Genomic DNA, 13,604 nt, shown 5'->3' with positions numbered 1-13,604 from the left:
TGTCATTTTTAATTTAAAGGGCCTTAAGCTTTCCACTTTAACTAGTGATATCATCTTTGCAATTGTCTCATGAGACTTTATGTAAACATAAGTAATATGCCCAAGATAGCTTAAAAAAGGGTCGTTAAAGATGACATTGGTCATCTCGAAGAATTATTTTTTTTACCCTTTGATCCCTTAAAAATTGTCAGATATAGTTTATGTTACTGCTATTTCAAACTGTTCCTGAAATTAAAATATCCCATAATTTTTGAAACAAGTTAAACATAGAAGTAAAATAAAGCTCTAAAATGAATGGATAATAACATTTTAATGCCAATTTTAGAAGAAAAACAACACAAATTAGATTGTCTGACTTCTACATGGTAATAAATATCTTTAAGATAAGAGAGAGAAGCAATTAATGTGCCTAGATATAGATATAACCAGATAAATGAAACTTTTGGCGTCATTCCCTTCATATCTTGAAGTAGGGGTTGAGGATGAGGAAAGGACTAGTTTATTAAGGGTGAGTTATCTGCTTATAGGGCTAAGAAATGTTCTGTCCTTTTAACACAAACTTTGTAGTAGAATTTCACTGTGTTGTTTCTTTAATCACGTCACTAGAATATTATTACTACCTCTATTTTAAATCTCATCCCTGGGCATTTTTTATTCCCTTCTTTCAAATAAGTGTATTTTTCCAAGCAAATCAAGTTGATTATTACAAGATAAATTCTATTTCTTTCTCTTTTTTAAAACAAAAGTTGGGGGAAAATGTAACTTCTATGATCCAAGTCTGGCTTTCAAGAAGGTAATCTGTGAATGTAGATATTGACAGGGTGGTTTGGTTTGTTGTTATTTTTTTTTTCCTGAGTAGTCTGGAGTGTGGTGGAACTGTGAACTGAGTTAAATGGGTAAGAATTCATTTATTATTCTGTGGCCATATGTTTTAGAGGCTAGTTCACAGAAATCAAAGTATTGTTCATAGAGAGCTCTAGCCAGGGACATTTTGAATTCATAAAAGAACTTCACAGTTTGAAAAGAATGCACAGCATTATGTATTGACACCACTACCATAGACAAAGAAACACAATTTAATAATACAGAATTGTGCTCATGAGATTTCCTTTTTCTTGTTAATTGGTTACTTTAGCTGACATTGTCTGCCAGTATAATGGACACCATTCTTCCTACTAGTCCTGCTTTGCCAGATGATGTCTACAGACATGATGTAGTCCATTTTAATTATTTCATTTTTCTGGATTTCACTGTGTGGTAGAGTCATGGATGTGGGGAGCATCCCCACCCATCCCCACCCCCCATCAATCTACACTGGCTCATTTGAAGCTCAGAATTCGTAGAAATGAAACACTTCTTATTTCACTTAATGTTTTCCTCCTGTGTTTGTCCATTAGGTATGACTATGTTGAAGTCATTGATGGAGATAGTGCAAGTGGACGTTTATGGGGCAAGTTCTGTGGCAAGATAGCTCCTCCTCCCGTGGTGTCTTCAGGGCCATTCCTGTTTATCAAGTTTGTCTCTGACTACGAGACACACGGCGCTGGATTTTCCATACGCTATGAAATTTTCAAGAGAGGTAAGTGAACAAAGGATAATGACAGACCTTAGTCTGTGTCTTTTTTCCCATTTAACAAGAGTTGGTTTTAATAATTTATGAAAGTGAAGCAAAGGATTGAGAGTACTTTAAACACACACACACACACACACACACACACACACACACACACACACTCACACACCCCACGTCTGGCAAGGGAACAGATCAAGACGATGTTATTCAGATGCTGTGACCAGCCAAGTGAATGTGCTTTGGCAAAACTGTATTAAAAAGCATTTCTTTTTACTTTTCTCTTTCTTTAAAGAAAATAAAAGAGTTAAGCCATGCTCAGAATCTGGTTCTTTGATCCTTTGAGCAGCCAAAAAGTCCCCTTTGAAAACAGGATTAGCCCCTTCCCACCTTGAATTCATAGAAGTTCTGTTCCTCCTAAAGGGCCTGCACCAGCCCCTACCCCCCACCTCTCTCTTTTTCCTAGCTACTATATTCAAGAATGTCTGGTCCTCAGAAAGCCACCTCCATGCTATGGTAGTTTCCATACTGGTGGGAGAAACACTAGATCTCTGTTTACCCAGGCTATTAAAATAACCTCTTGGAGAGTGTAGGAATAGTGGGAAATGCTATTTCCTTTGGGAACAGGAATAGGTCACCACTCTAATCATTTGCTAAACCTTTTATTAGGATGCAACAGTGAGGAGGCTTTGTGAGGTAACAGAGAAAAGTCTGGTTCATCATATGCTTCAATTCCCAGTGGGAGCATTAGGCAAATTAATTAATTTTTTAAAATGTAACTTTACCTGCAAAACACCTCACATTATACTCATTACAGCCTTTAGGTTCCTCACACATATTAAATACAGTGGTTCCTCCTCTGGTCTTAGCTTTCTGAAGCTGGCTTTCTCACACAAAAGAGTGAACCAAGGCCAGGGTTTGCATAAGCATGGGAAAAGGAAGCAGGCTTCAGTGACTCCCAATTGACTGTAGGATAAGCTACGAACCCCTTAGTAGGGGTATTAAGGCTCTCCACAGCCTACCTTCCCAATCTTATTTGACATTTACTCTTTCATGCATCATAAGCCAGACTGGGTTATTAGATATTCCTGAACCTCTGGAAGCCCTGTCCTGGCTACCTTGCATTCCCACAGACCCTCCCTCCTGCCTGGCTTCCTCATCTCCATCTTCTAACAGCCTGACATTTCTTTAGGGCCCAGCTTGGCTGGCGCCTCTTCAATGAAGTCACCCTGGATTCCCCAGTTGGAAGCAATCTTTTCCTCCTAAAATATCCCCAGAGCACTTTCTTTGCCCCTTTATATTGTGCTTTGCATTACACTTACTTCTCCACATCATATTGCTCTATTTGACCATAAGCTGCTTGACAGCAGTGTCATTATTTTCTTGCATCCTGAGAGTGTATCACAGTACCTTGCATCTTTTTGTCATCATCATCACCATCATCATTGTTGTTGTTGTGACCTTTGCGGAGTACACTCCTGGTGGGGAAAGTTCTTCATGACAACAAATTACAAATTCATCCACAACTTATACCCTTATAGAGTTTTCTGGGGCACTGTGAAGTTACATACCATGTTCATGGTCATAGAGCCAATGTGTGACAAAGATAGGACTTCCTATTTCCCAGGCCAGCCCACTATCTACTTTATCACATTGCCTCTCATCTTGCCCATAATCAATACTTTAAAGATAATTGTATCATTGCCTTAGAATTTGTAAAAATGACATCAATTTTAAAAGTGGTTGTCATATTTACATTTCAGTAGATTAATATTTTATGTCATGGTCCCATTCTGTTGGGTGAGCAATGTATAAAAGAACTAAAATGTTAATTCACTGGATGTGAACATGGAGAGATTTTTTTTTTAGTCTGGAGCATTGATATCAAAAATAGAAATGAATCTGTGGCTACATATTAAATTAGAAAACCACAAATTAACATTATCTTTGTTGTATTGTATTTTCTTTATTTTGTTAAACATTTTCATCTGGTTCCTGCAGGTGAATTTGATACCTTTGATCTTGAGCAGAGTGGAGTTCTGAGCAAACCAAGTAGTTAATTGAAGAGCTCATTAAGAGCCCTTCAGCTGAGACAATGAGACTTTCTTGGACTTCAAAGAATGCTGGTCCAATTCCAAAACACAGCTTAAATACCACCTACTCCACCAGGCCTTGCCAGGTCCAACCAGCAGCTAGTGCTTTTCCTTCTCATACTGCTTTCTATCTATTCTGTATGTAACTTTTATGTAACTAGTTGTTTTACTTGTAGTATCCCTTATTAGAATGAGAACTCCTTGAGGACCCAACCACTGTTTCTTACCTTTCTCTATAATCCCAGAGTTTAGCACAGCACCAGGCACACAAGTGCTTAACAACTGGTGACTAGATCTGATGACTCTAGAACTTACAAAATCATAGATGAGTGGATCACAGACTGTCAGAGATAGGAGGGCCATTTGAGATCATAGACTCAGAGGTTAAAAGAGAGAAGAGACTAGAGGTCAACTTCTCCAGCCTCCTTTCTTACAGATGAGCAGCTGAGACCAAGAGAGCCAAAGCTGATTTGTCCAAGATTACATATGGAGAAAGCAGCAGAGCAGGGATTCAGACCCAGGCCCTTCAACTCCTAATCCATTATTCTTCCCACTATACTAGATATGCTTTCATTTTTAACACACATAGAAAGTCACATTCATAATAACATGCTTAACCAAGGCTCCATTTATAGTCATTCTTAAGTGTCAAGACCTATATTGAACTTTTTAATGAACTAGCCTGTCCGTCTGTCTTTCTATCCACACAGATACACGTGCTTTTATCAAAGAAGTAATATCCCAAAAAGAGTGTAAAGAATTACTTTTCTTTTCCAATCAGTATTTTTTCAAAGTTGATTGAAAGAGATAAGAGACATAAGTATGTGGCCATGACTTATAGAACCTCTTGCCCTTCCTCCCAAACAAACTCTCTTTTCTAGATCCCCTATTATTTTAAGTGTCCCCATCATTCTGCCAGCCCTTTTCCTTGAAACCTTGGAATTACAACAACAATAATTGCTAGCATTTATGTAGAGCTTTAATTTATATAGGTTTGCAATATGTTTTGCAAATATTAACTCATTTTATCCTAACAATAATCCTAAGAGGTAGATGTGATTATAATCTCCATTTTACAGATGAGGAAACTGAGGCAGACAGATGCTAAGTGAATTGCTAGGATCACAAAGCTAGTTTCTGAGGCAGGATTCAAACTCAGGTCTCTCTAACTCCATGTCCAACATTTTATTCTTTGACTACATCTACACATAGTAATCTTTGACTCATCGCTGAATCCCCTGTCCTTTATGTCCATCTGCATCCTGTAGATCTAAAAGATCTGTTCCTCCCATTATCACTTCCAAAGTCATTACCACTTCATAATTTGATTGCTACATCTAGATCCTGCTAAACTCTTAGAACAATCATGAGGTAGCTTTCCAACTTCAAAACCAATAGTAGGTGTCAATTGCCTAATGCCTAATGGTCAGCTTACTTTTTATAACTCAGATCACACCATTAACCAGTCCCCTACACCTCTCCAATTTCTTCTTTTCAATATAGAAGGGTCTTCATCTGCAGGTAAATCCTTGTTTCACATCATAGAGTAAATACTGGAGAAAAACTCCATAATTATCATGAATATGGAAGACCTTTGGCTAATAGAAATCTTAATTCTCCATAGCTCTTACAATCTAGGGGTGAAGCTAAGCTCACCTGTCCTAGAATTCAACTTTCTGGACAGCTTTATACCTCTGCATTGAAAATAATCCCTCCAGGCCCCACCTACCAATTCATGTCACTCACCTCTTTCAAAATCTGGTCCCAGATTTACTTTTCTTCCTAGATTAATGACCTCATGATCATCACTTTTTAAAAATATTCATCTTCTCAGTGTGGTCAGCTAAGTGACAGTTCAACAAACCAAAAACACATGCATTTAGTTTCCACTCTTTTTTCCCCCACCTATTAATACGTTGCTGGTTAATGAATTCAAGTTGTTTCATATAGGAATCAGACAATCAAGAAACACTTATTCAATGCCCACTACATCATATACTGTGCTAGGTGCTGGGATAACAATGACAAAGTGAAACAGTCTCTGCCCTCAAAGGATCTCCATTCTATCAGGGACACTGTATTGCAATAAATAGTCCAAAGACAAGCATCACAGCATCTATTTCTTATGTGTCTACATAGAACTCTCTCTGCATTGTAGTCACTCAATAAATACTTATTGACTTCAAAGAAATGCATCTTCACATACACATGCTTACATAATTTTTTTGCCTCTTTTTTTTTTTTTTTTGCTTTTTGGCTAGGCAATGGAGTTAAGTGACTTGCCCAGGGTCACACAGCTAGTAAGTGTCAAGTGTCTGAGGTTAGATTTGAACTTAGGTCCTCCTGACTCCAAGGTCGGAGCTCTATCCACTGAGCCACCTAGCTGCCCCTATAATTTTTTTCAACAGTAGTTAAATGATCTTATCATGCTTGCATGAATCTGTACTGTTGAAAACACTTTGCTTCTGTGAATCACCTTAATCATAATATAATACAACCATGAAATTAGTCACACCTGTTGGCCCTGAGATTTACAAGTATTAAACTCTGGTTCTTAAGAAAATCAGGCCATTTTGTCCCCTGTGGCTTCAGGGACAGTACCACTGGACACTTTCATTTTGCTGGGAACCATTAACACTTCCTACTCTTCTCAAGATGTTTCCCTGCTCATCGGGCTTTCAGTCCTTGTCCCACTGCTACCCCTGAGCACACAGCTTTATTGTGTTCACTCCCCTCCACCCAATGTGAACTTCCCAGTCTGAATGTGGATTTGAGAAGACCTTTCAACCTGATATATCCAGACCAATGACCTGAATAATCTACAGTCTATGTCAGAGAAGTGTGTCTTGTGGGACTCAAGAGAATTCTAGGGGATCTTAGGAGCTATGTATTGATGCATAAAATTTCTACTTGTGTCCACAACAATTAAACATGGAGTTTTTGTATGTGCTCCATATACATCCAGGCTAACAAAGGATCTGCAAAAATGCTCATTGGCCTAAAAATCCTTTTAAGTCCTGTGTCAAAGTAGTTGCTGGCTTTCTGTTTCTCTCATTTACTTTCTCTTTCTGTCTCCTCTCTCTTCCCCTCCTTCTCCCCGCCCCCCACATACACACACACACACACACACACACACACACACACACACCACACACACACACGAGTTGCTAAATCTGTCTGTTCCTAATCACTACTAAGGTTCCTTTAGCGGTTTTCTTTTTAACCAATTACCTACCACAGATCTGTTTTAGTAATCTCTTTGGTGTAGTCTATTTTATGAAGCCTTTTTATTTTGGGTTCAGATGTGTGATTTCATTCATGTAGAAATGCCGTCCATTGATGCCTAGGGGTACATCTTCCATAACTTACACTCTTAGGAAGTTCCCCAGAGCATTGAGTATTTGAGCCACTTGCCCACTTATGACCACACATTTGTTCTATGTCCCAGGCAAAATTTGGACACGCTTCCTTCTGATTTCAAGGCTAGTGCTCTCTTTGCAAATTTATTGCATGAAAAAAGGTGTCAAAACTAGTTTTGTCAGATTATGGATTAAGCTGAGAACCACAGTATCTGAGAGAGAGTTGGAAGAGATTTTAGGTATCATCAAATTCAACAGAAGTGAAAAATGAGATCCATAAAGATAAAACAACCAATCCAATTGTCATAAAAGGCGCTGCTGCAACTAAAGTCAAGATTATAATGTAAATGATAGCTACCATCCCTAGAATGCTATGCAACTAATGTTGCTAGTTTGTTCGTTTAACTATGATATAGGTAATGCTAGTGCTAGCATTGTCATCCCCATTTTACAGATGAGAAAATTAAGGCTCAGGAGCTTACCCAAGATTACACAGTTGCTACGTGTCAGAGCAAGGATTGAAGTTCCTTTGTACTACCAAATCTCCACCTTCAGATAGTACCCTAATGTCCTTAGATATATCAATGTATTTTCCCCAAGGTATGTAGCATAACAAAATGGAGAACAGCCTAGAGATTACACAAAACCATCTGTGTTAGTGCTTCACAGTGAACTGCCTTGTGGTCCCTCAGCCCCTTTAGTGTCTATCACCTAAGCAATTTGGCGGAGTGGGGGGAAAATAAAGCTGACTTTACATTCATTACTTGGCTACAGTTAGCAACATGACTCTTTCCTTTTGTATTGCCTCATGAGGACCTGACCACACTGACTGGAGCTCAGCTCTAGTGAGTTTTACATCCTGGAAATAAACAGTTTTAAAAGGCTACCACCTTTCTTTTCATTTATGGGTTAATGACGCAAACCCTTCTAGTTCCTTTTCAGCTGAGAGACCACCAGAGTAATTTAAAAAATTGGTTGGCAAACTACATTGGAACAAATTGGAATCCCACTGACATCTCAACCTCAATGTGTCCCAAACCGGAATATCCTCCCTTCCCCTTTAAATTTCCCAAGTTCATTGGTCCTATTCCATGAACGTTAGTCTTGTCTCTTCCCTGATTCTTGAAATATAACTAACAGGAAAAAAAATAAGTTTACAAAAGAAAGAATGAGCACACCTGTGGTCCATGCTGCTGGGTAGGTTAAGGCTGATGGGTCACGAGTTCAGGAGTTCTGAGTTACAGTAGGGCTAAAGCCAATCAAGTCTCTGAGCTAAGTCTGGAACCAATATGGTGAGCTTCCAGCAGGGAAGGACCACCAGTCTACTGAAGGAGGTGCAAACCAGCCCCAATTGAAAAACAGAGCAAGTCATAGCTTCCATGTCAAACAGTATTGGCCACTGCCCTTTCAGTCAGGGCAAGGTAGAGGAGTCCAGGGAAGGAAGGAAGGAAGGAAGGAAGGAAGGAAGGAAGGAAGGAAGGAAGGAAGGAAGGAAGGAAGGAAGGAAGGAAGGAAGGAAGGAAGGAAGGAAGGGAGGAAGGGAGGAGGGAGGGAGGGAGGAAGGGAGGAAGGAGAGGGAGGGAGGAAGGGAGGAAGGAGAGGGAGGGAGGAAGGGAGGAAAGAAGGAAATCAACCTTTTCAAAAAGACTTCCAAATGTTCTCTGTGCTGAAATTTAGCCAAAATATGCGATACACAGAGATAAAAAACGGCCCCATCTCAAACTCTCCAATCAAATTCAGCTTCACCACACAAATTGTGTCACAAAGAGTTGACACGACTGAAACAACTGAACAACAAAGTACTGTAGTTCACAGCCAAATAGGGCTATTCTCTGTCCCTTATTCTCACCCTTTCCTCTAAGCTTACTTGTGTTATCTCTCATGTCTCAGATAGATCCCTCCCCATTCTTTATCTCCAGCTAATGAGGTTTCTCCCTTCTTTCCAGGCTCAGTTTAGTGGCCTCCTCACTAAATTCTCCCCAACAACTGAAAGTGAACTCTCTCTCAAGTTTTTTGTGCATTTGTTGTTGTTCAATAGTGTTTACTCTTTGTGACCCCATTTGGGATTTTCTTGGCAAAGATATTAGAGTGGTTTGCCATTTCCTTCTTCAGTTCATTTTATGGATGAGGAAATTGAGGCAAGCAGAATTATGTGGCCCAGGGTTACGCAATTAATTAATTAATTAATTAGTAAATTAATTGTCCACTGTCACACAGCCTGTACAAAGTGTGAGAGGCCAGATTTGAATTCAGGAAAATGAGTCTTCCTGACTGCAGGCCCAGCACTCTATCCACTATACTACCTAGCTGCCCAGCTTTTTGTGCATTTACCTGTATCTTTTCTTTGTACCAATTTCACTCTCTCTTGTATCCCAGCAACCTGGGTACCTGCCATTCTTTATTTTGAAAACAGGGTTTACATCATATGGTATCTTATATGTAGTAGGAACTTGATGAAACTTTGTTTAATTGAATTAAATGGAAATAAAATTAACTTGCCCTGATGACTAATGTTACCTTTTGATTTCTTGGCAATTTATTTTGAGAACTATCTAGTCAAGAATATTTCCCTCAAACTACTTTTTTTTTTTAAATTATTGTCTTTAGAACTTGCTCAGGGAGATATTGATGGATAAACTTGTATATCTCTCTGCCCTGGAAAATGAAACATGAAGCTGATCTCCCCAAAATTTGTTCTCATAATATTAAAATGATCCTGGCATTTCACATGCACATAGGGTGAACCATAGGGCTGAGCTCCCCAAAATTGTTCCTGCAATATTAAGACAGTCCTAGCATCTCTCGTGCATATAGGGTGAACTATGGAGCTGAGTGCCACAAAATTTGTTCTTGTAAGATTAAGACAGTCCTAGCATTTCATAGGCACATAGGGATTCTTAAAATGAATCTTTTGAAGTGTGTGAGGGAGGAAAAACACATGGAAAAGCATGCATCCTCACATGGCCATTTAGATAGGTACATTTTTCAAGTATTCAGGTAGCTCTCTCCTCTTTGTGGATAGAGCACAAATGAATTAATCAGATGGGGGAAGCACCCTAGGTAAGACCATGTATTGCAGTGAAAAGACCCCTTGGATTTGGACCAAAGACCTCAGTTCAAATTCTAACTCTATTGCCGACCTTATGACCTAGTACAAATCACTTCACCTACCTTAGCCCTCGGTTTCCTCTTCTATAAAATGAAGGGATTGAACTGTTTGACCTCCAAAGTCTCTTCCTTAGGAGAAGGAACCTGTGATCATCATTATTATGTTAATCACTACCATTGTCACCACACAACAATAGTACTAGCTTTCTGGTACTGTCCTTGACCAGTGCTTGAAATATTAAACCACGACAGTTTGTAAAGTTGAAATGATTTGAGCAGTCAGGCCCAACTAAATGTTGTAGGTATTTTTTTCCCTCATCACTAACTTTCTCACCATAAACAACCATTTTTTGGAGCAGCAGAATATACTAGAACTGATACTTTCAGGAAGGTTAGTGTGTCAACATTGATATTAGGTAACTTCAGCAACATTGCCTGTAATCACAGTTTATCATGCCTTCACTAACAGCCACACTTTACTGGCACACCTGTGTCAACACCACTCAGAATGAGTCACTCACCCTGGGTACATGTACGAATTACCTTTCACATTTAGTTTGTCAAAGAGCCATAGGTCACATCTGGCAGAGTTACTCAGTCGCTGGTATAGGAATCTGAAACCAGCACTCCCTCTACTGAATTCACTCACCCGCTTTTGTAAATGTTCTATTTCACCAATAAATGGCTGTCAACCTGAAGATTTAAAGATTTAAGCTTGAAGGGGCTATAATTATTTCTCTAGGGCTCTGTCGAGATTTCTGCAGCTTATGCTTTCATTGTTCCCACATGATTTTATAGTTGTCATTTTTTTTCTCCTAAGACAGAAGAAGTTTTCAAATTGATCCACAGAAATGGAAAACTGGGCTGAACACAATGATTTTCATACCTATCAATAATAGGAAAGGGCTGAGTGAATCAGTGATTAAAACAGTGAATACAAGTATAGTAGGTTCTTTCATAGTTTAGGACTTCATTTCTTTCTCTTTTTTGTTTTGTTTTTGCCTGTATAGGTCCTGAATGTTCTCGAAACTATACGTCATCTACTGGAGTGATAAAGTCCCCTGGATTCCCTGAAAAGTATCCGAACAGCCTTGAATGCACTTACATTATCTTTGCACCAAAGATGTCAGAGATTATCTTGGAATTTGAAAGCTTTGACCTTGAGCCTGACACTAATCCTCCAGGGGGGATGTTCTGTCGATATGACCGACTGGAAATTTGGGATGGATTCCCTGATGGTAAGAATAAGGAGAAGCAGCATCCCAGAGAAGGGAGGGCCTGGGCAGAGGGCAATAGATTACTTTTTCTTTCAATTTTTTTTTTCATTTTTGAAATATGTTTAATCCTTTTTTTTCTATTTCCTGTACTTCCTAATGCAACACTTCCTTCTTTCTCTTCTAAAGGGCAACCCCTTATAACAAAGAATAAAAATGAGAGAGAAAAAAGGTCAGCAAAACTTACTAATATATGGAAAAAGTCATTATGTTCTGACTTATATAAGTGACATTGTATTTAGTGTTCATCACCCATAATCACTTGCCTCTGCAAAGAAACAGAAGGGCATGCCTACTCATTTCTCTTCTTTGGAGCCAAGCTTGGTTATTAGAATTTTGCAGTATTCCATTTCAATTGTTTTGTTGTTACTGGCTTTTTCCCCCATTTACTTTATTATCATACATCAAGGGTCAACCAACTAAAACCTGCTGCCTTTTTTTGTACGGTTTCTATGGGCTTTTGGACAGCCTGGGGTAAGAATGGTTTTTACATTTTAAAATAAAGTTTTATTGTATTTTAAAATGAAAACCATTCTTAGCTTGGGCTGTACAACTAAGGGGCAGCTGCACTGATTTATCCCTCAGGCTGTAGCTTGGTGACTGCTGCCATATATCATTTTATCCCGAGTCTTTTTAATTCATTTTGCATCAGTCGGTTTGTCTTCCCATGCTTCTCTGAATTCATCCTTGCTCATAGCAGAATAAGATTCCATTACCCTCATGTGCCACAACTCTTTTTGCCATTCCTCAGTCTATAAAGCATCTACTTTGTTCCCATTTCTTGACTATTACAAAAAATTGCTACTACAAATATTTAGGTGTAATACGGGACCTTTCTTTTTATCACTGACTTCCCAAAGATTCCTTTTTCAAATGTCACAAGATACAAGCTGTCATTTGGTATTTTGGAGCTATCTTAAAAAAGAGATCCATTATAGAATCACAGATTTAGACTGTGTGAAGGAAGCTTGGGACCGATCTGAGCCAATCCACTCACTGAACAAAAGAAAGAGATGCCTAGAAAGGTTAGATGCTTTGTTTGAGGTCACAGAACAAGTTAGTGGCAAAATTGGAACAAAGATCTAGAGTTCCTGAGCTCATAAAACCATCCCCCCACCCCCACCCACCCACTCCTACACCCACTGTCAAATGACTGACCAACCACACATGCTCTTTTCAAAGGTGATATTGTCTCCCAAACTTAAATGTGGTAGAAAATTTCAAAATTTTTAAGTCTGGAGATAGGATAAGAACCCCTGATTTGGGGCACCCCCTTTACCTCAGGAGCTCCAAACTTCAGGCATCAGGAAACTGCTGCTTGTGGGGGCTAAGCTCTCCTGACCTTCTTCTGAAGGAGTCACCAGATACTCAAATAGGAAATACAATGATTTTCTTTATCTTCCAGGTTAACATTTTCCATTCTAATCTTTGGGAATTTGAAGGTAAATGGCTAAAATACACCTTCCACACACACCCCCAAATTCTGGCCAGGGAAGATTATATCAAATAATTTGTTTCAGCTGCTTTGACAGTGGTATGTTTAGTCTGGTTTAACATCCATATTTCCCTGGAGAAAGTACAGGTCATACATCCAAATGGGGTGACTTGGCAGTTCTTAAGAATCAGAGAATAGGCCATGTTCAACCAACTATTTAAGAGAATCCTGTGATTTTTTTTGCAGCTGGTAGGAATCTTAGAAATCATATAATCTAAGCTCCTTGTTTCTGATGCCTTTTTTACCATACTTATAGGTAGCAACTACAGTTAAAGAAAGGATTATTTCAATTCACTTTGTAAGTGAATAATGGACAAAATTATGACAGAACTTGCATGTCCCTTTTCTCGCTATTAATATCATCAGTGTTGGTTACTGTTCAATTTTCATAAGTTTCTTAATGTATAAACAATTGGGGAGAAAATTAGATTTAGTGAAAGCTTATGTTGTCATTAGATGAAATGGGTGAGTTAACATTAAATCCCTCTTTAGGGTTTTTAATCATACAAATAGGGTTATGATGATCTTACTGAAACTCCTTCATTAAGTAATGAGATTGCCAAAACAGTGGGCTGACTGACTACCCAGCATTCAATCCATCAATTAGGAAAACAGTCTGATAACAATGTGATAACAACATTATAACAATAGCTGGAACATTTAATAATGGGTTTATTTGCGCACAACCCAAATTTTCAGCCTTCC

General features: G+C 38.7%; 1 protein-coding gene across 8 annotated transcripts in view; it reads left to right on the top strand.

The window, feature by feature from the left end:
- The window catches only part of NRP1 (neuropilin 1), a 182,639-nt gene that overhangs the window by 71,723 nt on the left and 97,312 nt on the right, over positions 1-13,604 (top strand). For all 8 annotated transcript variants that reach the window (XM_020990447.2, XM_078152238.1, XM_078152226.1 and 5 more), the window contains 2 exons: positions 1,398-1,579; positions 11,141-11,368. In XM_020990447.2, coding sequence (XP_020846106.1) covers positions 1,398-1,579; positions 11,141-11,368 — 410 coding nt within the window. The remainder of the gene's footprint in view (positions 1-1,397; positions 1,580-11,140; positions 11,369-13,604) is intronic.

Source organism: Phascolarctos cinereus, unplaced genomic scaffold (assembly GCF_003287225.1).
Source record: "Phascolarctos cinereus isolate Bilbo 61053 unplaced genomic scaffold, phaCin_HiC Scaffold_1;HRSCAF=81, whole genome shotgun sequence".
NCBI classification, from domain to species: domain Eukaryota; kingdom Metazoa; phylum Chordata; class Mammalia; order Diprotodontia; family Phascolarctidae; genus Phascolarctos; species Phascolarctos cinereus.
The sequence above is the reverse complement of the archived record's forward strand: the minus strand, read 5'-3'. Positions and strand labels throughout refer to the sequence as shown.